Below are 27,276 nucleotides of genomic sequence, written 5' to 3' on the forward strand. Positions count from 1 at the left end.
TATCTCTTCTATGTCTTGTTTTATTTTCTCATTTTTCTATTGGGTTGTTTCTAGTTCTAATTGATATATAGTCCCTTATATATTCTAGACACTAATCCTTTGATAGTTGTATGGGTTATAAATGCCAATAAATCTGTGGTTCGTTTTTTAACTTTCATGATGATACTTTTGTCATATAAATTTTCCCTACCAGATATCATGACTTATTTTAAATCTATAGTAGTAATGTGATATTATTGTAGAGACATGCAAACAGAGGAATACAAACAGAATTAATAAACACAAAAGTAAACACATGTGTTTTATATGAAAATTAGCACATGATAGAGTTGTCACTACAAATCAGAGGGCAAGGATTTGTATTTTTTTGCTATTACAAGCATTTCTTCACTGAAACTTGCAGTTTAATTGGACTGCCAATTAAATAGTGCTGGGACAGCTGGTTATTTATTTTGAAAATGTTGTTATCACCCTCCATATGTGAAAATCAATACCAGATATAGTAAACAGTTTAATGTAAAAGACAACATTTTAAGAATATTAGAAGGAAAATATAGACCCTGGCCAGTTGGCTCAGTGGTAGAGCATTGGCCCAGTATGTGCATGTCCCAGGTTCAATTCCAGGTCAGGGCACGCAGGGAACTGAAGCAACCATCTGTTTATCTACTTTTCCCTTCCTCCCCTTCCCCTCCCACAGCCATGGCTCAAATGTTTTAAGAAAGTTGGCCCCAGGTGCTGAGGATGGCTCCATGGCCTCTGTCTCAGGTGTTAAAATAGCTCAGTTGCCAAGCAACAGAGCGGTGGTTCCAGATGGGCAGAGCATTGCCCCACAGGGGGCTGGGTTGATCCTGGTCTGAGCACATGAAGGAGTCTATCTCTCTGCCCCCCCACCTCACTTAATATAAAAAAGAAAAAGAAAAAAATATATAGGGCCTGACCATGCAGTGGCACTGGTTCAAAACCCCCAGGTAACTTGCTTGAGAGCAGGCTGACCCAGCTTGAACACAGGATTACTAGCTTGAGCATGGGGTCACTGGCTTGAGTGTGGGATCCTAGACATGATCCCATGGTTGCTGGCTTGACCCCAAAGGCTGCTGGCTTGAGCCCAAGGTTGCTGCCTTGAGCAAGGGGTCACTGGCTCGGCTGGAGCTCCCCCGTCAAGGCACATATGATAAAGCAATCAATGAACAACTAAGGTACCCTAACTATGAGTTGATGTGTCTCACTTCTCTCTCTTCTTGTCTGTCCTTATCTGTCCCCCCCTTTTCTAAAAAAAAGAAAGAAAATATAGTGAATATCTCTATGACAAAAAATGGTTTTTTAAACATGTATATATATACTACCTCATTAAAATTCAAAACTCTGGCAGAACTGTTCTATTTTACATGTACAATAAATATCAATAGTATACTGAGAAAGTTTAACAGTATTAACCAAACTCTATACTAAAGAGAAAAAGAAAATCACCTTTTCAGAATACATGGAAAATCATGTAGAGTTTTGATTTGACAATTTAACAAGCTTAAGTATCAAACTTACAGGTGTCACTGAAATTTGAATTAAAAACTATGTTACAACATTACATAATATAATGCATTATATATATATTTTTTTCTGAAGCTGGAAATGGGGAGAGACAGTCAGACAGACTCCAACATGCGCCCGACCAGGATCCAACCGGCACGCCCACCAGGGGGCAACGCTCTGCCCACCAGGAGGCGATGCTCTGCCCCTCTGGGGCGTCGCTCTGTTGCGACCAGAGCCACTCTAGCGCCTGGGGCAGAGGCCAAGGAGCCATCCCCAGCGCCCGGGCCGTCTTTGCTCCAATGGAGCCTTGGCTGCGGGAGGGGAAGAGAGAGACAGAGAGGAAGGAGAGGGGGAGGGGTGGAGAAGCAGATGGGCGCTTCTCCTGTGTGCCCTGGCTGGGAATTGAACCTGGGACTTCTGCATGCCAGGCCGATGCTCTACCACTGAGCCAACCAGCCAGGGCCTATAATGCATTATAGACATTTAAAATATTACAAAAGCCCTGGGCAGGTAGCTTAGTTAGTTAGAGTGTCATCCTGTTATGCCCAGTTTGTGGCTTCGATCCCAGGTCAGGGCATATAAAAGAATCAACCAGTGAATGTATGAATAAGCAAAACAACTAATTGATGTTTCTTTCTATCTATCTGTCTGTCTATCTGTCTATCTATCTATCTATCCATCCATCTATCTATCTCCCTCCCTCCCTCCACAAAGAAAATGATGTAATAATATGACAAGGGTTCAGAATATACTCTCATATGAAAAAACAAGTACAAAACAACGTATACAATTCCTTTGAATAAAAATGTGTATTCGTGTTCAGAAAGCACACTGGAATCATATAAACAAAAGGTGAAGTTAAAAAATACAAGTGATAGAATCATGATTGATTTTTTGCTCATATTTTTTTATTTTCTCCACTGAATATCACTTCATAAGCCCATGAAAAGCTACATTTCAAATTTAAATTCAAATGGTTCCAACCACAGTTATCACAGAACTCCTGGAGTGTGCATCTGTCTCTTTACTAACTTGAAATCTTTGAGCTGTGACAGGGATCGGGAACCTTTCTGGCTGAGAGAGCCATGAACGCCACATATTTTAAAATGTAATTCCATGAGAGCCATACAATATGTTTAACACTAAATACAAGTAAATATGTGCATTTTATGTAAGACCAACACTTTTAAAGTACAATAATTCTCTGAATTCTTTTTAGTAACGTTGTTATGCTATTGCTAACCAATGATGAATAAAGTACTTCTTACCATTAATGCGACTTCTGGTGCTGCATGGTTTTGCTGATGGCTTTGTAGTCTGCTTGATATGTGGTGAGGTTAAGCTTCATGCAGGCGTTGAGACATCCATTCATTAAACGTGATTGTAGGTTGGTCTTAACGTTCTTTAGATGTGAGAAAGACTGCTCACATGCATATGTAGAGCCAAACATTGTCAGTACAGCAATACTCACATGGTGCAGGGAAGCGCGTTCCAAGTTTTGATGATCAGCTGGTCTGCGGGTTGAAGTATTTTCATTTCTCCCCACTTGTGTTTGCTCGACAACTCTGCTTGCTGTCATGCAAGTCTTTACAAATCTTCATTCAGTGACTTGAGCTTATTCACCTCCATGTCTGAGGCCTTCAGGTCAGCAGCTCATAGCTCAAAATCTCTGACAGAGACACCGGGGTTGTAACTCAGGTCAGCGCTGTCCACTGCACACTCATGTGGATGGGTGATGAACTTAAAAAGACAAGTGCATTCACAAAATTCTCCAAAGCGTGCTTTGAATGACTGCAGGAGATTAGATGTGAAGCCCTTAAACTCTTCCAGTTTTTCAAAGTGTAGTAAACGACCTGTTTCAATGTCGGAGATGAAGAGTTCCAGCTTGTTTTAAAATGCAAACACTGCTTGCTGAAGGAATAAGACTGTATTTCCAATGCCTTACATTTTCACATTGAGCTTGTTCAGATGTTCAGTCATGTCCACAAGATAGTAGAACTTCAGGAGCCACTCAGTGTTAGCTAACTCAGGATGCTCGATGTTTTTCATTTCAAGAAAAGTCTGGATTTTGCTAAGACAAGCCACGAAATGGCTGAGCACCTTCCCTCTTGACAACCAAAGTACATTGCTGTGCAGAAGCAGACCAGGATAATTATTCCCAACTTCATCCAGCAGTGTTTTAAACTGGTGATCATTTAAAGCTCAGGCAACAATAAAGTTGACCACCCGAATGACCAGTGACATCACCTCGCCAATCTGCTCGCCACACATCTGAGCACAAAGCACCTACTGATGTAGGATGCAGTGAAAACTTAGGATGAGTCTCTTTTCATGTTCACGAAGAAGCACTACGGATCCTCTGTTTTTCCCCACCACGCATGGAGCACCATCAGTACACACTGAAATAAGTTTATCCATTGGTAGATTTTTTCTTTAGCAACCTCAGTGAAAGACTTGAATAAATCCTCCCCTCTTGTTGTCTCTTTCATAGGCAAAACAGCAAGACTTTCCTCATGTAGTATGTCACCGACAGCATACCTTGCAGTCACGCTGAACTGAGATAAATGGCTTATGTCTGTTGACTCATCCAAAGCGAGAGAAAAGAATGGTGCTGCATTTATGTCCTTCACTTGTGTTGCCTCAATTTGATTTGCCATCATGATGTTATGATCGTGAACAGTTCTTGCCGACAGAGGCATGTCTTTTATTCACTTGATTATCTTGTCTTTATCCGAAAAGTAGTCAAAAAGTTCATTGGCAGCATCAAGCATGAATGTTTTGGCATACTCCCCATCTGTGAATGGCTTTCTGTTTCTCATAATTGCTAAAGAACCAGCAAAGCTAGCCGAATTCCAATCACCTTTTTGGGTCCAAACACAGAGTTGCTGTTGACTAGCTTGCACTCTGTGCAGTAGCTCTTGATATGCTTTCTTCCTGCTGTCCCCTGCTGGATATTTCAATGCAAATGTAGTATGGCGTGTATCAAAGTGCCACTTTATATTTGACCATTTCATCGATGCAATTCTATCATTGCATATTAGAACCACTGCAGAACCTGCTCTCTCCACAAAGGTGAATTCCTCTGTCCATTCCTGCTGAAAAGTACGATACTCCTCATCTTTTTTCTTTTAGCCATCTTCTTCATCAAAAGAGTTTCTGCAATTAGCTAGCTGACTACTTGATTAAAAGGAGGGAAGTTGGTGAGTGACGTCACGGAAATGGCGCCGTGAGCAGCGTGTCCGACAGCTCTCCCCTAAATCACAACAAATTTATCAACTAGAAACAGAAAAATGTATCCTCGGAGCATTCCGGAGTTCCACACAAACTGATAGCGAAAGGACTGTTATCACTTGAATCTGAGAGACGAGGGTGTGGAGGAATCGACCACAGGGACGTTCTTTCAAACTGCAAGGAAGTGCGCCTGTGGTGAGTCAGCCCATATACTTGGGAACCGCGAGCGGCCGACGCGAGCCGCCGCGGCTCGCACGCCCGGTCCGGTTGAGCACCGCTGACGTTCCCAGCGGCCCGCACACTGTGAGTGGGGGTCGCCAGCCGCCGGTGCCCGGAGCGCCCCATTCGCGCGTGTGCCTTGGGCATTCCACGCGCCCAGGGTGCCCTGCTGGCCCGCACACCCAGGGGGCTCCATTATCCTGCGCCTGGTGCGGTCCAGCCGCCAGCGGCGGGGCGAGCGGGAGAGGCTTCGGAGATTCTCTCCGTGGGCGGGGCACCTCACCCAGCCATTCAAGCTAACAATCAAGCGTTGGGGGAGGGGTGCGCGCAGGCAGCCTAAAATACCTTCGGAAGCACAGCTGCGACCCAATCACTGAAATTAGCTTAACCCATAAAATCTGCGCACCCTCGGTTCTAATTGATAAGATCTCTCTCAGTTCAGCGATCCAAGACAAGAGGCGTGATATTTTTTAGTGCCTCTCGCTAAAGGGGCGGGGGCAACTTCTGATTGATAGAGCCTCCATATTCAGGGATAAACGCTAACAAGAAGGACTTGGCAGATAATAAGGTCTATACTACACTAGTCGTAAGCAGAGACTAGTGCCTCTTCTTCCCTGCAAAAACAGGCTACAAAGTGTGGAAAGCCTGGGTTGAGAGGTCCAACTAAATGATAGGCGCTGAACAGTCACCTTGACAATTGACTCCCACCCCCGCCTGATCACACTGGAGGCCCTGACTGTCAGAGCCTTTCCCAAAGCCTTGCACTGAGTGGGGATAGAGTGGGGATTTCCCAGCTCTTTGAGCCTCTTACTCCCCAGGCAGAAGCAGTTGCAGCCTTATAGCTGGATCACCAGGCTGCTAATTCAGAAAGGGGGGACTAGGAGAGAGAATCCAGGAAAGCAAACTCTCTCATCGTTGGACCCTGCAAACGCCAACAAGCCTTTACTTCCAGCAAGACTAAAACCAATTATATGACATTGCCATAGAATCCCATCAACTGCAAATCCCTACCTAAGAGTGACACAGGGGCAGAGCCTGGGGTACAGAGTCACCGACCAGGAAGAAGGAGAGAAAAGAAAAAGGAAGAAGTTAACCTCTCAAAATCAAGAAAAACCCACAGACTTTACAACTTGATCCACTAATTTTTTTTTTGTTGTTGTTGTTTGTTTCTTCTATCTTTTTGCCTTTATTTCCTCCACCTCGGTCCTTCTATTCTCTGCCCATCTTATGCTTCTTCTTTCTTGAACTACACTACCCATGAGTGTTGCATTTTATTTTTCTTCTTCATCCTCACCCTCCTTTAAGGTTATACTCCAAAACACTTAACTCTCACTCTCTCCTCTTTTGTTTTGTTTTTTTTGTCTTGCTTTATTTTGTTTTTTTCTCTTCCTATTTTATTTCTTCCTTCGTTTTTCTCTTTTTCTTATTTTTTCCTTTCTATTCGTTTTTTCTTTTCTCATTTTACTTTCCTCCTATATAATCCTCAATCACGAACAAATTAGTTAATTTGGGACTCAAGGCTTTTTTTTGGCTTTATTTCTCTTTTTTGCTTTTGTTTTTATTTTTTTTCTTGTTTGTTTATTTTTGTGGCATTTTGGGTCCTCCCAACCCAAGGTCTCCATTGTATTTAGTCTTCGCTCCACTTAATACAACAGATTTTTACTTATTATTTTTATTTTTTCTTCTTTATTATTCTTTTTTGGTCCTTTTTTCTGGTTCCCTCTTATCCCTCTCATTATATCTCTTAGTTGACCATCACTTACAAGCAAATCATCTTATGCTTGTCTAAGATTCTCTTCCTTTTTTTTTTTTTTTTTTGCATTTAGTAGGTCCCTACTCCCTTTTTTTGCCCCTTGAACTCTTCACCCCAAATCAGGCCCTCCATTATAGGCACGATATTTCCCTGAGGAGGGGAGAGGAGGGAAAGAGAAGAGAGAAAAAAAGGGGGAAATAATAAATTATTACTGTTTTTTTTTTTGGTGGGGTGTTTTACCTTTTTTTTTATTTTTTTTTTTACTTTTTACTCTTTATTAATTCTAATTAGTGCTATCAATAAGACCACCCTCAGATGCTGATAAGAAAGAGGAAATCGAATATTATGGATACAAAAGAAAGAGAGGTAACACAAATAGATGTGGAAAAATCTATGGAGAAAAGACTTAACATATTGGAAGCCTTGGAGCTAAATGACAGAGAATTTAAAATAGAAATCTTAAAAATACTCAGAGATATACAAGAAAACACAGAAAGGCAATATAGGGAGATCAGAAAACAACTCAATGAACACAAAGAATATATTACCAAGGAAATTGAAACTATAAAAACAAATCAAACAGAAATGAAAAACTCAATTCACGAGCTGAAAAACGAGGTAACAAGCTTAGCTAACAGAACAGCCCAGATTGAAGATAGGATTAGTGAAATAGAAGACAAACAACTTGAGGCACAACAGAGAGAAGAAGAAAGAGACTCAAAAATAATAAAAAACGAGAAAGCCCTACAGGAATTGTCTGACTCCATCAGAAAGAATAACATAAGAATAATAGGTATATCAGAGGGAGAAGAGAAAGAAAATGGAATGGAGAATATACTCAAACAAATAATAGACGAGAACTTCCCAAGCCTGTGGAAAGAACTAAAGCCTCAAATTCAAGAAGCAAACAGAACACCAAGTTTTCTTAACCCCAACAAACCCACTCCAAGGCACATCATAATAAAGATGACACAAACCAATGACAAAGAAAAAATTCTCAAGGCAGCCAGGGAAAAGAAGAGTACAACATATAAAGGAAGGCCTATTAGATTATCATCAGATTTCTCAGCAGAAACTCTACAAGCTAGAAGAGAGTGGACCCCAATATTTAAAGCCCTGAAAGAGAGGAACTTTCAGCCAAGAATACTATACCCATCAAAGCTATCCTTCAAGTATGAAGGAGATATAAAAACATTCACAAATACAGAAAAGATGAGAGAATTTATCAACAGAAAGCCCCCACTCCAGGAACTAAAGGGGGTTTTCCAACCAGATTCAAAGAACAAAAGAAAACAACACCACAAGTAACAGCTCCACCAAGAACACAATAAAACCAAACTTAAACTGTGACAACAAAGGAAAAAAAGGGGGGAGAGGATGGAGATTAACAGTAGCAAAGGATGATGAAGTGCAGAAATACTTATAAGATAGGGTACTACAATGAAGATGGTAGGTACCCTTTTCATTACTTAATAGTAACCACCCTTAAAAAAACCACCACAAAAACACTTGACTTAAAAAAGGTAGCAACAGAGGAAAGAAGTATGGAACACAAACAAACAAAAACAAATGATAGAAAAACAAAAGAGAATAACCAAACTAGATACAAAACTAACAGAAAGCAATTTATAAAATGGCAGTAGGGAACCCACAAGTGTCAATAATTACACTAAATGTAAATGGATTCAACTTACCAATAAAAAGACACAGAGTAGCAGAATGGATTAAAAAAGAAAATCCAACTATATGCTGTCTACAAGAAACACATCTAAGCAACAAGGATAAAAACAAATTCAAAGTGAAAGGCTGGAAAACAATACTCCAAGCAAACAACACCCAAAAAAAGGCAGGCGTAGCAATACTCATATCTAATAATGCTGACTACAAGACAGAAAAAGTACTCAGAGACAAAAATGGTCATTTCATAATGATTAAGGGGAAGTTGAATCAAGAAGACATAACAATCCTTAATATATATGCACCAAACCAAGGAGCACCAAAATATATAAGACAGCTACTTATTGACCTTAAAACAAAAACTAACAAAAATACAATCATACTTGGAGACCTCAATACACTGCTGACGGCTCTAGATCGGTCATCCAAACAGAGAATCAATAAAGATATAGTGGCCTTAAACGAAATACTAGAACACCTGGATATGATAGACATCTACAGGACACTTCATCCCAAAGCGACAGAGTATACATTTTTCTCTAGTGTACATAGAACATTCTCAAGAATTGACCATATGTTGGGCCACAAAGACAATATCAGCAAATTTAGAAAAATTGAAATTGTACCAAGCATATTTTCTGATCATAAAGCCTTGAAACTAGAATTCAACTGCAAAAAAGAGGGGGAAAAACCCACAAAAATGTGGAAACTAAACAACATACTTCTAAAAAATGAATGGGTCAAAGAAGAAATAAGCGCAGAAATCAAAAGATATATACAGACAAATGAAAATGAAAATACGACATATCAGAATCTCTGGGATGCAGCAAAAGCAGTAATAAGAGGAAAGTTCATATCACTTCAGGCCTATATGAACAAACAAGGAGAGCCGAAGTAAACCACTTAACTTCACACCTTAAGGAACTAGAAAAAGAAGAACAAAGACAACCCAAAACCAGCCGAAGAAAGGAGATAATAAAAATCAGAGCAGAAATAAATGAAATAGAGAACAGAAAAACTATAGAAAAAATCAATAAAACAAGGAGCTGTTTCTTTGAAAAGATCAACAAAATTGACAAACACTTGGCAAGACTCACCAAGGAAAAAAGACACAGGACTCAAATAAATAAAATCCAAAATGAAAGAGGAGAGATCACCACAGACATCATAGATATACAAAGAATTATTGTAGAATACTATGAAAAATTATATGCCACCAAATACAACAATCTAGAAGAAATGGATAAATTCCTAGAACAATACAACCTTCCTAGACTGAGTCATGAAGAAGCAGAAAGCCTAAACAGACCAATCAGCAGGGAGGAGATAGAAAAAACTATTAAAAATCTCCCCAAAAATAAAAGTCCAGGCCCAGATGGTTATACTAGTGAATTCTATCAAACATTCAAAGAAGACTTGGTTCCTATTCTACTCAAAGTCTTCCAAAAAATTGAAGAAGAAGCAATACTTCCAAACACATTTTATGAGGCCAACATAACCCTCATACCAAAACCTGGCAAGGATGGCACAAAGAAAGAAAACTACAGACCAATATCTCTAATGAATACAGATGCTAAAATACTAAACAAAATACTGGCAAACCGAATACAACAACATATTAAAAAAATAATACATCATGATCAAGTGGGATTCATCCCAGAATCTCAAGGATGGTTCAACATACGCAAAACGGTTAACGTAATACACCATATCAACAAAACAAAGAACAAAAACCACATGATCTTATCAATAGATGCAGAAAAGGCCTTTGATAAAATACAACACAATTTTATGTTTAAGACTCTCAACAAAATGGGTATAGAAGGAAAATATCTCAACATGATAAAGGCCATATATGATAAACCATCAGCCAACATCCTACTAAACGGCATAAAACTGAGGACTTTCTACCTTAAATCAGGAACAAGACAGGGTTGTCCACTCTCTCCACTCTTATTCAACGTGGTGCTAGAAGTTCTGGCCAGAGCAATCAGACAAGACAAAGAAATAAAAGGCATCCATATCGGAAAAGAAGAAGTAAAGCTATCACTTTTTGCTGATGATATGATCCTATACATCAAAAACCCGAAGGACTCCACAAAAAGATTATTAGAAACAATAAACCAATACAGTAAGGTCGCAGGATACAAAATTAACATACAAAAGTCCATAGCCTTTCTCTATGCCAACAATGAAATATTAGAAAACGAACTCAAAAAAATAATCCCCTTCACGATTGCAACAAAAAAAAATAAAATACCTAGGAATAAACATAACAAAGAACGTAAAGGACCTATATAATGAAAATTACAAAGCATTGTTAAGGGAAATCGAAAAAGATACAATGATATGGAAAAATATTCCTTGTTCTTGGATAGGAAGAATAAATATAATCAAAATGGCCATATTACCCAAAGCAATATACAAATTTAATGCAATTCCCATCAAAATCCCTATGAGATTTTTTAAAGAAATGGAACAAAAAATCATCAGATTTATATGGAACTATAAAAAACCCCGAATAGCCAAAACAATCCTAAGGAAAAAGAATGAAGCTGGGGGCATTACAATACCTGACTTTAAACTATATTATAGGGCCACGATAATCAAAACAGCATGGTATTGGCAAAAAAATAAACACTCAGACCAATGGAACAGAATAGAAAGCCCAGAAATAAAACCACATATATATGGTCAAATAATCTTTGATAAAGGGGCCAACAACACACAATGGAGAAAAGAAAGCCTCTTCAACAAATGGTGTTGGGAAAACTGGAAAGCCACATGCAAAAGAATGAAACTCGACTACAGCCTGTCCCCGTGTACTAAAATTAATTCAAAATGGATCAAAGACCTAAATATAAGACCTGAAATAATAAAGTACATAGAAGAAGACATAGGTACTAAAATCATGGACCTGGGTTTTAAAGAACATTTTATGAACTTGACTCCAATGGCAAGAGAAGTGAAGGCAAAGATAAATGAATGGGACTACATCAGAATTAAAAGTTTTTGCTCAGCAAGAGAAACTGATATCAAAATAAACACACAGCCAACTATATGGGAACTGATATTTTCAAACGACAGCTCAGATAAGGGCCTAATATCCAAAATTTACAAAGAACTCATAAAACTCAACAACAAACAAACAAACAATCCAATAAAAAAATGGGAAGAGGACATGAACAGACACTTCTCCCAGGAAGAGATACAAATGGCCAACAGATATATGAAAAGATGCTCAGCTTCATTAGTTATTAGAGAAATGCAAATCAAAACTACAATGAGATACCACCTCACTCCTGTTAGATTAGCTATTATCAACAAGACGGGTAATAGCAAATGTTGGAGAGGCTGTGGAGAAAAAGGGACCCTCATTCACTGTTGGTGGGACTGTAAAGTAGTACAACCATTATGGAGGAAAGTATGGTGGTTCCTCAAAAAACTACAAATAGAACTACCTTATGACCCAGCAATCCCTCTACTGGGTATATACCCCAAAACCTCAGAAACATTGATACGTGAAGACACATGTAGCCCCATGTTCATTGCAGCACTGTTCACAGTGGCCAAGACATGGAAACAACCAAAAAGCCCTTCAATAGAAGACTGGATAAAGAAGATGTGGCACATATACACTATGGAATACTACTCAGCCATAAGAAATGATGACATCGGATCATTTACAGCAAAATGGTGGGATCTTGATAACATTATAAGGAGTGAAATAAGTAAATCAGAAAAAAACAAGAACTACATGATTCCATACATTGGTGGAACATAAAAATGAGACTAAGAGACATGGACAAGAGTGTGGTGGTTACCGAGGGTGGGGGGGGAGGGAGGACATGGGAGGGAGGGAGGGAGAGAGTTAGGGGGAGGGGGAGGGGCACAGAGAACTAGATAGAGGGTGACGGAGGACAATCTGACTTTGGGCGAGGGGTTTGCAAAATAATTTGATGACAAAATAACCTAGACATGTTTTCTTCGAATATATGTACCCTGATTTATTAATGTCATCCCATTATCATTAATAAAAATTTATTTAAAAAAAATAAATAAATAAAAGGAGGGAAGTTTACTTCCTGGCCTCACAACGACCCGTGTACGTTATGTATTATTCAATAAAAATTTGGTGTTGTCTCGGAGGACAGCTGTGATTGGCTTCAGCCACCCGCAACCATGAACGTGAGCAATAGGAAATGAATGAATTTTAATATATGAAAATGTTTTATATTTTTAACGTTACTATTTTTTTATTAAAGATTTGTCTGCGAGCCATATGCAGCCATCAAAAGAGCCACATCTGGCTCGTGAGCCATAGGTCCCCAACCCCTGAGCTATGGAGTCTAAGGATGAGCTAGGTATGCTCACAAATTTGATTTCATTTATTGAATAATTCTCAAAAGTATAATGAGAGATTTTATCACCCCCATTTTACAGGTTCAAGAAACATGCTCAGACAGGTTAAGTGACTTGCTCAAGGTTACACAACAATGGTGAAATTAAGACTTGATTTTAAATCCTTTTAATCCACGGACAACACAATCTCACTATCTGTAATTACACTAATTGAATCCCAATGAAGATAAGGACTTAAATATAGTTGCCAATAGGATTTGCAATGGGCAAAATGAGATAAGGTATTTTAAAAAGTAGAACAGGCATTCTATTTCTTTTAAGTAAATTTATTTAGTACTTTTAGCAACCCAGATATCAGATATGAAAAAAGTCCAATGGTTTATCATATGAAATAGAAATGGGAGACAACAGCAAATGAAAGAACAGTGAATATGAAATCACAAAACCTATGTGTTCCTATAGACCAATATCACTCCATTTAATTTAATTTCTAAATTAAAAAAAATCATTTTTAAGCTCAGCCACGTCAATGCTAGCTATGGAGAGTCACTATCCCACTGAGTCTCAGTTTTTTGATCAATAAACCAAAGGATTAAGAACATTAAACTTCCCCTCTTCTAGCTCTAGAATTCTATGGGTCTATGCTTAAAAACATGTGGCTAAGTCAAGTGCAAGACTGGTTCATTTTGTTTGTGTAACTTTCATTTACTGTAAAGGAAGACTCAAGTTCTAGAATATCCCTTGGTTCATATTAACAGTTTTCCTTACATTTACTACAAAGTCTTGAACGATATAATAGTGACTTGATGAATAAAAAATATACAGAATGATGTGAAGAAAATAAAACAATCTTTTTAGTAAAAAAAAAAAAAAAAGACCGAGTTTAAATTCTTAATTCCCCCAACTTAAGCTAATTAAGTAACTGTCCCTCTCTGAGCCAGTCTCCTTATCCGTCAAAGGGAAATAATACCTTCTACTTCACAGAATCAAAGATGATGATATAGGAAGTTTACCTGCCATATTTTAAAACCTACTTTACACCCTATTCACACTCTTTTTAACCTACCTCATAATGTGAAATCCTTTGTGATTCAAACTGCAGTACCACTCTGCATACATTACAAAAGTTATCTGTAAAAAGTTCGGCCTTTTCCTGTTCATTCCAAGTTGTATCTATGAATAAAATAAAAGAAGGTTAGACTATATATCCCATTAATGAATATTTATAGGTATCATTTTAATTCATCAACTATATATTATTGCATATGCCACTTAAAATCTGAGTGCTCATGGGGCTACGGTAATAGCTTTTTGCTTATCAAGTATGCAATTTAATATAGGAATCTTAAACCTGCTTCTAATGTCTGATATGGCAACAGTTATTTATTTAGCATAGTAAGTTTAGGCAATACCTTTCCAAATGAAAAGTTATAGGGGAACCAGTGACTTTATGAACTTCACGAAATGATTTAGGACACAAATAATGATAGGCAGGGTTAAAACATAAACATCCAGCCTTGGAATTGTGTGTTTTACAGCAGAAAATCCTTTAAAAGGTATTGTTTTAAGACTGCCACTTATCTGGACTTATTGCTCCAATATTATCTAAAAATCATGGTGAACCACAAATAAACTTTTCCCTAGTGGGCAAAAATCCACCATTATTGTACAAACACAGGCTCATGCCTTTGGCCAGACAAGTCTCACATAGCCTCCCAAAACTATAAAATAATGTTCACATACTATAGTGTTTCTCACTGTAATAACACATACCAAAACTTTCTTCATTTACAATTGAGATTCATACTTATATCTAAAGTTCTTAACAGCTGCAATGTGTTCTGTCAAGGTTTATTAGTTAATCCATAGGGTACAAATCACAAAACATCAAAAGTTTGCTTGCTATTTGGCTACTTAAATGAAAAAGCTTATACCACATATATTTTTATTGAAAAATGCCAATGATATGTTAAATGGATAAAGAGTTGCAGAATAAATATAATATTGGCCCTGGCAAGTTTGTTCAGTGGATAGAGTATCGGCCCAGCATGCAGATGTTCCAGGTTCAAAGCCCAGTCAGGGCACACATGAGAAACGATCATTTGCTTTTCTTCCCCTCCCTCTCTCGTTTCTGTTTCTCTTCCCCTCTTGCAGCCAGTGGCTCAGTTGGTTCAAGTGTTGGCTCTAGGTACTGAGGATAGCTCGTTTGGTCCAAGTGTTGGCCTCAGGCACTAAGGGTAGCTCGCTGATTCAAGTATTGGCCCCAGACAGGGGTTGCCGGGTGGATCCCAGTTGGGGTGCATGTGGGAGTCTGTGTCTCTATCTCCCTTCTTCTCACTTAAAAAAATAATAAATATAATACATCAAATTCTCAACACTAACAAAAATTAAATATATATTACATATGAAAATATGGAAAAATTTAAATTAAATTTAAAAGTGGTTAATTTTGAAAAGTGGTGCTAGAAAAGGAACAAAGGAGAGAAAATTTAACACTTTATTCTCTGTACAATCACCTTAATTTTTTTCAGAAAGCATGTAGGACTTTCTATTTTAAAATCTTTAAAGATAGCCTGACCTGTGGTGCACAGTTGATAAAGCGTCAACCTGGAAATGCTGAGGTTGCCGGTTCAAAACCCTGGGCTTGCCTGGTCAAGGCACATATGGGAGTTGATGCTTCTTGCTCCTCCCCCTTCTCTCTTTCTCTCCCCTCTCTATCATGAATAAATAAAATCTTTAAAAAAATTAAAAAAAATAAAATCTTTAAAGATAACTATTTTTAAAGTTATATTGAACATCTTTAACTATGTTTAAATTTTAATACCACTGTTTGGACTAAAAAAAAAAAAAGCTTACTTTAAAAACATCAATGTTCAAGAATAACTATGTTTAGGGACATGTAGAAATGACTTGATGAACAGTTAAAAATGTATCCCTATAAAATATTGTATCTTCTCTGAATTACATTTTAAATTGTTTTAAAATATATGATTTATCTGTATATCTAAAATTATCAAGGTAGAAAACATTAAAAATATATTTCAGGACTTACATTGTTTCAGAATTAACTGCTACAATATATGCAATCTGAGCATTGTGGTAAAACCTTGAATTTACCTTTGAAATCTTGACTATAAGTAAATATTATCATTTGTTGGTAATATAACTTATTACAGAGGCAAAGATTCTTTTAAGAAGAAAATAGAAAACTACTAATTTAGATGTTCAAGAATTCCTAAAATTCAACACTCATTTCTTTTGTAGATCAACCTTTATAATTTCAGATTTCCCCACTTCTAATAATCAAAGTTTGAAACTGACACTCGAGTTTGAAAATACCAAGGCTAAGTATTTTAACCCAGTCTTTCATTACTGGTGTCCCAGATCACTTCCTTGAAGCCCATGAAGTTACTAGCTCCTCTATATTTTTTCCTTTAAAATGGTATTGCCTATACTTATTGCCTTTGAGTAATTTCTTCAAACAAGTTCTTTGTCTTTTTTTCTTTATTAAATGGCATAATATTCCAGGCTCAAAACCCCAACCATTCTTCTCCTCAACAAGTCAGTTTCATGTCAGTTCTAGCTTATAACATTATTTTATATCCATATCTACCTTTTCATTTCCCATAACACTACCCTAGTTCAGGCCCTCCATGCCTTTGGGCATCATTTGGCTTTATTGGTATTTATTGAGGTAAGTGTAAATGTGCTATGGTAGACATTTTGGAAAGCGATAACAAAAAAGAATGAACACTGAGTGAAGGCTTCCTATATGTCAAATGAGGTAACTGTTATATATTTAGTCCTTAAAACAAATCTGCAAGGTAAGTGGCATTTCCCACATTGTGCAATTAGGAAATTGGGATCTGGTAAAAATCAAAATAACTTGTCACATGTGTTATTCAGTGGAATTGGAACTTAAACTTTGTTTTATCTTGAATTTTCCATTATACATACATAACTGTTCCAGCAAATAAATAATTCCTAATCTCAAGGAGTTTAAAATTTAGTAAGGAAGAAAAAATGTGTATAGAAAGAACTATAATTCCAAGATAAGATGTCTTAAGTGCTATAAAACATAAAGTATGGTGTGTTCCAGCTGAAGAGTTTGGGAAATGCTTTATAGAGGATAACAGGTTCTGAACTAAATTTTAAAAGATGTGTCAGGCCCTGGCCAGTTGGCTCAGTGGACAGAGCTTTGGCCCAGCATGTGGACGTCCTTGGTTTGATCCCTGGTCAGGACACACAAGAGAAGTGAGCATCTGCTTCTCTTTCCTTCCCTCTCCCCCTTCTCTCCCTCTTCCCCTCCAGCAGCCAGTGGTTGGATTGGTTCCAATGTCAGCCCCTGGCTCTGAGGATAGCTCAGTTGATTTGAGCATCGACCTCAGATGGGGGGTTTGCCAGTGGATCCTGGTCAGGTTGCATATGGGAGTCTGTCTCACTGTCTCTCCTCCTCTCAAAAACAAATATATGTAAAATTTAGGTAAAAAGAGTGGAATAAAGGTACTTTGAGGGGGAAATAAGAGTAATAAGGGCAATAATTAAAAGCTTTGAATAGGGCCAAACCATAATTGGCTTCATTAGGGCATCTGTGTTTAATTTTGCATTCAATAAGGAAAAATAAGTGACCTCAAATGGAGATATGAGTTAGAAATCAGTGGCAGGCAAGGTTATGAGACTTGAACCAGAAGAGGACATAAGGTACAAAAAGGAAGGAGTGGATATAAGAGAGATAGCTATCAAAACTAGAAGGTATTAAAGCCTGAGCTTAGAACTTGCTATCAATATAGTAAGCCTTTAGATCTATTACATTTAACATTAACCAGTTTTGTTCCTGATGAAAGAACTAGAGCTTTGACATTACATGCAATAAACTCACCTACAATGACTTGTCAATGGCAAATTATTTGTGAGTATGATATAATGAATGTGTTGATGCTTGACTTCAGTGTATCAAAAATTAAAGTACACAAAAATCTGAAATTAAGAAGATTATCAGTGATGATGCACATTAAGATGTACTTTATAAGGATTTTCCCTAATTTTCTTTAAATAGTATACTTTTTTAATCAATTCAAACCCACAGCTCTATGGACAACTGATATTTGACAAAGGAGGTAAGGGCATACAATGGAGTAAAGACAGCCTCTTTAATAAATGGTGTTGGGAAAATTGGACAGCTACCTGCAAAAAAAATGAAACTAGACCACCAACTTACACCATTCACAAAAATAAACTCAAAATGGATAAAAGACTTAAATTTAAGCCGTGAAACCATAAGCATCTTAGAAAAAAACATAGGCAGTAAGCTCTCCGACATCTCTTGCAGTGATATTTGATTTATCTCCACGGGCAAGGGAAATAAAAGACAGGATAAACAAATGGGACTATATCAAACTAAAAAAGCTTTTGCACAGCCAAAGACAATAAGAACAGAATAAAAAGATAAAACTACACAATGGGAGAACATATTTGACAATACATCTGATAAGGGGTTAATAACCAAAATTTATGAAGAACTTGTAAATCTCAACACCAGAAGACAAACAATCCAATCCAAAAATGGGCAAAAGAAATGAATACACACTTCTCCAAAAAGGACATACAAATGGCCAATAAGCATATGAAGAAATGCTCAACATCACTAATCATTAGAGAAATGCAAATTAAAGTCACAATGAGATATCACCTCACACCAGTTAGAATGGCGCTCATCAACAAAACAACACAGAATAAGTGCTGGTGAGGATGTGGAGAAAAGGGAACCCTCCTGCACTGCTGGTGGGAATGCAGACTGGTGCAGCCTCTGTGAAAAACAGTATGGAGATTCCTCAAAAAAATAAAAATCGAACTGCCTTTTGACCCAGCTATCCCACTTTTAGGAATATACCCCAAGAACACCATAGAACTGTTGTTCCAAAAGGAGAAATGCACCCCTATGTTAATGGCAGCATTGTTCACAATAGCGAAGATCTGGAAACAGCCCAAGTGTCCATCAGTGGACGCATGGATTAAAAAGCTTTGGTACATAGATACTATGGAATACTGCTCAGCCATAAGAAATGATGACATCGGATCATTTACAATAACATGGATGGACCTTGATAACATTATACAGAGTGAAATAAGTAAATCAGAAAAAAACTAAGAACTATATGAACCCATACATAGATGGGACATAAAAATGAGACTCAGGGCCCTGGCCGGTTGGCTCAGTGGTAGAGCGTCAGCCTGGCGTGCAGAAGTCCCAGGTTCGATTCCCGGCCAGGGAACACAGGAGAAGCACCCGTCTGCTTCTCCACCCCTCCCCCTCTCCTTCCACTCTGTCTCTCTCTTCCCTCCCTCAGCCAAGGCTCCATTGGAGCAAAGATGGCCAGGGCGCTGGGGATGGCTCCTTGGCCTCTGCCCCAGGCGCTAGAGTGGCTCTGGTCGCAACAAAGAGACGCCCCGGAGGGGCAGAGCATCGCCCCCTGGTGGGCGTGCCAGGTGGGTCCCGGTCGGGCGCATGCGGGAGTTTGTCTGACTGTCTCTCCCTGTTTCCGGCTTCAGAAAAATACAGAAAAAAAAAAATGAGACTCAGAGACATGGAGAAGAATGTGATGGTAATGGGGGATGGGGTGGGGGTGGGGAGGGGGCTTGGAAGGAGAGAGAGGGCTTGGGGGGAGGGGAGGGCCACAAAGAAAATCAGTTAGAAGGTGACAGAAGACAATTTGACTTTGGGTGAGGGGTATGCAACATAATCAAATGTCAAAATAATCTGGAGAGGCCTGACGTGTGGTGGCGCAGTGGATAAAGCGTCGACCTGGAAATGCTGAGATTGCCGTTTTGAAACCCTGGGCTTGCCTGGTCAAGGCACATATGGGAGTTGATGCTTCCAGCTCCTCCCCCCTTCTCTCTCTCTGTCTCTCCTCTCTCTCTCTCTGTCTCTCCCTCTCCTCTCTAAAATGAATAAATAAAATAATCTAGAGATGTTTTCTCGGAACATACGTACCCTGATTTATCAATGTCACTGCATTAAAATTAATAAAAATAAGATTAAAAAAAGATTAAATTTACATTCAAAATTTCAAGAACAAATCTCCATATAAATGTCATTCTTACCCAGAGTTTCACATCAAATTCACATGCACAGCTTTTTAAAGCCATACATGCTGGAATAAAATAAAAATCTCTGTAGGTAGTCCAATCTACCCACAAGTGATTTTGATGATCAAAGACACTGGGAATCACTGACAGCATAGGGTCAGATCCTGTGACACATAATGGCTGTTCAGTATCTATTTGGTGACTCAGCTAATAGATATAAAGGTCTAGTCACCTAGAATGATACTTATCAAGCTAAATGTGCCTTAGTCTAAGCAGAAGGGTTTTTGTTTTTAAGACAGGGCAGAAAAAAGGAAGAAAAGAAAAACACTCTTTGGCACTACCATAAATCTATTTAAATCTCCAGGGTTGAGACCCAAGAATCTGTGTTTTTACATAGGGCCCCCTTGTTATCTCTTAAACTGCCAACTTAGTGATCCTAGTTCAATCTTCCACCAAGTTGTTGTCAACTCTGGTTGCACATTAAAATCACCTGGGTTGTTTTTAAAACTTACGAATGTCCAGGCCTCCATCCCAGACCAATTAACCAGAATCTCTGGCAGTGAGTCCCAGTGATAGTTCATTGGGTTTTTTGTTTTGTTTTTAAAAGCTTCCCAGATAATTCTGCTGCTGTATAGTGAAGGTTGAGAAGCAATGGTATCTTTTGAGTAGTCAAATTTTCACACATTTTTGTTGAACTGTAATCTGATTTCCCAGAGTAGGAGGTCTCAAGTATTAGTGTGCATCAGAACCACCTTTCTTTGATATATCTCCTTGGGCAAGGGAAACAAACAAACAAAAGTGCATAAATTGGATTACGTTAAACTATAAAGTTTTTGCACAGCAAAGGAAACCATAAACAAAATGAAAATACAACCTACTGAATGGAAGAAGATACTCACCAATGATACATCTTGTAAGGGGTTAATATCCAAAATTTGTTAACATTTTATACTACTCAATACCAAAATAATAAACAATCTAGTTAAAAAATGGGCAGAAAACCTGAAGAGACACGTCTCTAAAGAGGACATACAGATGACCCGTAGACTTATGAAAAGATGCTCAATGTCATTAATCACCAGAGAAATGCAAATTAAAACTACAGTGAAATATCACCTCACACCTGTCAGAGTGGCTTTCATTAAAAAACAAAAAAGAGACCAGGCGGTGGTGCAGTGGATAGAGCGTCGGACTGGGATGCGGAAGGACCCAGGTTCGAGACCCCGATGTTGCCAGCTTGAGTGCGGGCTCATCTGGTTTGAGCAAAAAGCTCACCAGCTTGGACCCAAGGTCACTGGCTCGAGCAGGGGGTTACTCAGTCTGCTGAAGGCCTGCGGTCATGAAACATATGAGAAAGCAATCAATGAACAACTATGGTGTCGCAAGGTAAAACTGATGATTGATGCTTCTCATCTCTCTCCATTCCTATCTGTCTGTCCCTGTCTATCCCTCTATCTGACTCTCTCTCTGTCCCTAGAAAAAAATTAAAAATAAAAAAAAATAAAAAAATAAAAAACAAAAAAGAACAAGTGTTGGTGAGGATGTGGAAAGAAGGGAACCCTCACCCTCGTGCATGGTCGATGGGAATGCAGATTGGTGCAGCCACTATGGAAAACAGTATAGCAGGTCCTCTAAAAATTAAAAATGCAACTGCTGTATGACTCAGTGATTTTACTCCCGGGTATTTATCTGAAGAAACCTAAAACACGAGTTTGAAAAAATGATGCACTCTTATGTTCATTACAATAGCTGAGATATGGAAGCAGCCCAAGTGTCCATCAATAGACGAGTGGATAAAGAAGAAGTGGCAAATATACACAATGGAAAACTAATCAGCCATAAAAAGAATTAAATCTTACAATCTGCAATAGCATGGATGGACCTAGAGAGTATTATGCTAAGTGAAATAAATAATTTAAAGATAAATATAATAGGATTTCACTTATATGAGGAATCTAATAAACAAAATAAAAGAACAAATGAAATTGAAAGCTTCAATAGGCATAGAGAGCAGACTGGAGGTTGCCCGAAGGGAGGGAGACTGGGTAACAGAGGTAAAGGGACTACAAAGCACAAATTGGTAGTTACAAAACAGTCACAGGGATGTCAAGCATGCAATCGAGACTACAGTAAATAATGTTTTGAGGACTATGTGGGTGTCAGGTGGGTACTGGAAATATTGGGGGAAATACTTTGTGAAATGTATGATTTTTCTGGCCTCTGTGCCAGTATATCTGAAACCAGTACAAGGTAATGCTGAAAGTGGACTTTCATTTAAAAATAAAAATATAAAAAAAATTAATTAAAACAATTTTAAAAATAAAGGCAACATAGCCTAATTAGCATCACCAGTTTTTGGAGGCATCTTACTGTTGACTCATACTCTGCTAACTTTTGACTAAAATGTAGACTGCTTTTTTGCCTAAGCTAGTTTTTTGTTTTTTGCTTTTGTTTTTTGTATTTTCCTGAAGCTGGAAACGGGGAGAGACAGTCAGACAGACTCCCGCATGCACCCAACCGGGATCCACCCAGCACGCCCACCAGGGGACGACGCTCTGCCCACCAGGGGGCGATGCTCTGCCCCTCCAGGGCGTCGCTCTGTTGCGACCAGAGCCACTCCAGTGCCTGGGGCAGAGGCCAAGGAGCCATCCCCAGCGCCCAGGCCATCTTTGCTCCAATGGAGCCTAGCTGCGGGAAGGGAAGAGAGAGACAGAGAGGAAGGAGAGGGGGAGGGGTGGAGAAGCAGATGGGCGCTTCTCTTGTGTGCCCTGGCCGGGAATCGAACCCGGGACTTCTGCACGCCAGGCCGACGCTCTACCACTAAGCCAACTGGCCAGGGCGCCTAAGCTAGCTAAACTGTGTCTTTCCAGAATATACCTAATAGAAGCTTTTCAGATCCACTATAAACTTATATTTGTCCCATTTAATTTTTACCTTGTTAGAGTCTACCAATCATTCCAGCCTTTCAAGATCTTTTAAATCCTAAATCTGTCAACAGAAGGCTTGTGGAAGGTGCTTTTTACTGAGAACAATTATATATACTGGGGTATTATTTTTCAGAGGTCACTCTACACTGTCAAATTCTCCTTAAGCTGCATTTACCCTGAATTTGACATAATTGTGATTATTTATACTTTTTAATGGTGATACCTGAGGCTTAGAGAGGTCAAGCAATTTGCCCAAAGTCACACAGTTGGTATCAGTGCCAGGATTCAAATCTGTCTGCCCTAAGATTTCCCTGAGAACCCATTCTTAAAAAGGCAAACATCTCGTATGAAAAAAAGTTCTCTCTAGGTTTGGCATATGTAAGAAACATATGTCTGCTCTGCATGAGGTGCTAAATAAGACCCCATTCTACCTCCATCACCATTACTTGAGGCGTGATATTTGGACTCCCAAAAATAAATAGCCTAATGCCAAGTCTGGAAGTGAGAGAGAAACTGGTAACAGTACAGATGTTTTTAGCCTGTCTCAGGGGGAAGACCAAGAGGGCAAGCCAACCTCAGGGAGTAGATGTTAAATTAGGGATCAGGTGAGCAAACAACATTGGCTGTGAGAAAGATGGCTAGGACAGGAACTGTTTACTGAGCACTCACTACATGCTAGGAACTAAATAAGTGTTCTTACAAAGAAATGAGGCTTACAAGTTCATTCTGGTTGGCATGGGGACCAAGGGATAGCTGAAGAAACTTGGGGATTGGTATCTTCCTCTCTTTCTTTATTTTCTTTATACTCTTTCCATATTTTTTCTCTTCCTTAACTGGTTAGAATATGAAAAAAATGTGTGTATTTTATTCTTTGATAATTAAATATGGTTTTATCCTGATTATTAATTCCAAAAGCACTAAAGAGTTGTAAAAAGCACTACAACTGTGAGTACATTTCCGTCTCGACCCTGTTACTAACTAGCTGTATGACTAAGATCATATCAAAACCTTTCAGATTTCCATTTCTTTTTTTTTAAGACTTTATTCATTAAACACACACACACACACACACTGGAGGGGGGGCAGAAGGAGCAGGAAACATCAACTCCCATATGAGCCTTGACCAGGCAAGCCTAGGGTTTCCAGCTGGTGACCTCAGCATTCCAGGTCGACACTTTATCCACTGCGCCACCACAGGTCAGGCCAGATTCTCATTTCTTAAATTTATTTTGTACTTGACTATATACAAGTTGACCATTATCAATGAGAAGACATTGTATTTTAGATAAACACATACACAGAAGCAAAATTTGGTGCAGTTCTTATAGAAGAATGCAAATATCTTAGCTGCTTCCAAATAGTCAGTAAAAAAGCAAAAGAAAATGATTTGAAGTTTTAAGCAGCTATACAGTTCATACAGACTCTAAAGGCTCAAAATTAAAAAGATCTCAATATTTTCCCTTACTTCTCCACTCTCTGCATTTCATTGTCTATGTCCTAATCCTAAAGCTGGTTCTCTTCAAAATATTTCTTTGCAAAGACACACAGAATTTCTATAACCAAGTACACTGTTTTAGTCATTATAGTGTCAAAAAAAAAAAGAATATTATTTTGGTTATAATTTATGTATAAGTGCTTCAGTTTTCTTCTCCAACAACGAAAACCAAATTCATGATTGACGGCTCTGCATCTTTCAATCTATTGTAGTTAGAAGTTAGGAGAGCTAGGGTTAAAACATCTAAGTATATTACACCTTAGAATAGTCAGGGGTGTAAATTACAGCATATGAACTATATAGTCAATAATATAATAATAACTACATATGGTGCCAAGTGGGTACTAAACTTATTGGGGGATTACTTTGTAAATTATATAAGTGTCTAACCACTAGCTGCATACCTGAAACTAATATAAAATAATAGTGAATGTCAACTGTAATTGAAAGTAAATTAAATTTAAAAAGAAATACAAAAGAGAAAATCCAGTGACACAATACCGAATACTATGAAGTGTGATTTCATCCCTTATCTGCAGCAGACAAACTTCTTTGAACATGGAAAGGTATTACCTGCTGGTTAATCTGAGGAATATTGTTTCAGAATTCCTAACATAGCATGTCTCAACTGTTCTTTATTCCCTGACATATTTGAATTTTGTATTCTATCATGAACTTGGAGAAAAGATATGTAAAGGGACCAAGATTTTATATTCAGAATCAAAGCCCAGTTTAGTGCAGTTTGGTAGTGAGATCTTCATGATACAACAGTGTGCTCTGAAATATTGACTAGAAAGCAATGTCTTTGAAACATACAAGAGTTTCTGATGCTGATACTATTACTTTGTATTTTAACATAAAACAAAAGCAAAGGGGAATAAGAAAGTACTGTCAAAAACTAGGTTCAAAGTGGGAAGAGAACTTAAATCTGATAGTGGAATACAGCCTTAAACTAATAGGATCTGGAAAAGATAAAATAAAACAGTATTAAAGGAATGGTCCTATTTACATTCAAAGTATGAGAGAGTAAAATTGCCTTGCAATGCTGTGATCTGTAGTTACAATATATTGTACTTTCTAAGGTTCTCAAATGTTAACAAATTAAGTACAACTTTCAAATATCTGTTGTTTTCCAGTAATCAGACACATCAGAAAGTTCTTTAGCATGGAGGAATATGGTCATATAACAAAACTATGACCTACAGGCACAGAATTTCAGTTTTGGATGACAAAAAAATTCTGGAGATGGATAGTGGTAATAGTTGTTGCATGATACAGATGCACTTAGTGTTGAATTGAATGTACTGAATTGCACACTGAAAAATGCTTTAAATGGCAATTTTTTATTATGTATATTCTACTGCAATTAAAAATGTATTGGAAAAATAGACAAAAGCACCTTCTTCTCCCCAAACCATGACATGAAGTGCAGTTGCCTCACATCAATCCACCGTGCAAACGAAACTGCATGAACAAGTAAAGCAGTAGAGCTTTGTTTTGCTACCAAGATATATGGATCCTCTCTTGAATAACATAAGGGTTACTACAAATGAAAGTGATCTGTGACAAATTACAAATGGGATCTGATAAGAAAGTTCATGTGTTCAAAAGTACTATAATTTGATTATATTTATGTGTGGCTTTAGCTTTTAGTAAGAGAATGAATCAACCAATTTTCTATTAATGGAAGTGTTTAATCTCTTTATTTCCTTCTTACAATTAATGTTTACATAACTTGAGAAAATAGACCTTTCACAATCATTTCAAATGGGAGAAAATTATAACCTATAGCACTAGGTAACAGGAAAAAAATAAACATTTGAGTCGGTCAAACAGATTCAAATCCTAGCTTTATCCATAACTATAAAATCCTGAGCAAATTATTTAACTACTTTGAGCCAGTCTTTTTTTTTCCTCTAAAGAGTACAAAAATACAGTGTCTGTCCCAGGATATAGTGGATATTAAATGAAATTAAAAATTTTAAATTATTAACACATGTAGGCACTTCGTAAAGTATGCTTGTTTACTAATCCAAGAAGATTTGAGCTTTTTAGTTAATATTATATATAATCATTTTATTTCATATCAGAATATTTTTAGAGTCATCATCTAGTCCAGGGTGTCTCAATCTCAGTACTACTGTTACTTCTGGCCAAATAACTCATTTTCTGAGAGGCTATTCTATACATTGTAGTGTGTGTGTGTGTGTGTGTGTGTGTGTGTATATATATATATATATATATATATTTTTTTTTTTAGCAGAATCCCTAGTCTCTACTAAGTAGAAGTTGATAGATAGCTTTCCTCAGGTATGACAACCAAAAATGTCTCTAGACATTGCCACATGTCCCTTGTGAGGCAAAACTGTTTCCAGTTTATAGATGATTAAACCTAATGTCCTCATTTCAAAATAAAGAAGCTAATGCCCAGAGAGCTGATAGGAAATAAAGGACGGGGAAGCTAAAATTTAAGACATGATTCTGTGTTCGGGTAGATTTGAACCATGAGAAAAATTCCAATAGTTTGTGAGAGACATTAGTAATAGCAGAGGGAGGTTCTTAAGGCAGTGAAATACAAATCTGAGTATTAATGATTTGCATTGTATGGACTAAATTCCCCATGTTGGTATGAAAATATGTAATTCAGCTTGCACCAGCATATCTGCCTTTGATGATATACAAAGCAAAGAGGATTCCCTTGCCAGAAATTCACTTTTTAGGGACCTCTGTTGGATTGTGGCTACTACAAATATTTGCATTATTATGCTAGAGTAAAACACTACCTTTAATTTGTGTATCCAAAAATGTAATTAAGTGTGAAATCTAAATGATCATGATGGAAATTTTCTTCTAATTAATACTGCTATATAACACCAGACAGGTTAGAATAAAATAGATTTTTGTGACAAAATAACATTTATGGCTTCAGTCAGAAAAGAATAATGAATTTGTGCCTACAATTTGGTTCACTATCACCAATAGATTTAAAAATCATACAA

The 27,276-nt window shown here is 37.8% G+C and overlaps 1 protein-coding gene across 3 annotated transcripts in view; it reads right to left on the reverse strand.

Annotated features, from left to right (window-relative positions):
- ZMAT1 (zinc finger matrin-type 1) overlaps positions 1-27,276 on the reverse strand; it is a 61,385-nt gene that overhangs the window by 26,023 nt on the left and 8,086 nt on the right. For all 3 annotated transcript variants that reach the window (XM_066250175.1, XM_066250174.1, XM_066250173.1), the window contains exon 2: positions 13,836-13,942. In XM_066250175.1, the coding sequence (XP_066106272.1) occupies positions 13,836-13,942 (107 nt within the window). The remainder of the gene's footprint in view (positions 1-13,835; positions 13,943-27,276) is intronic.

This window comes from Saccopteryx bilineata, chromosome X, assembly GCF_036850765.1.
Source record: "Saccopteryx bilineata isolate mSacBil1 chromosome X, mSacBil1_pri_phased_curated, whole genome shotgun sequence".
Taxonomy (NCBI): Eukaryota; Metazoa; Chordata; class Mammalia; order Chiroptera; family Emballonuridae; genus Saccopteryx; species Saccopteryx bilineata.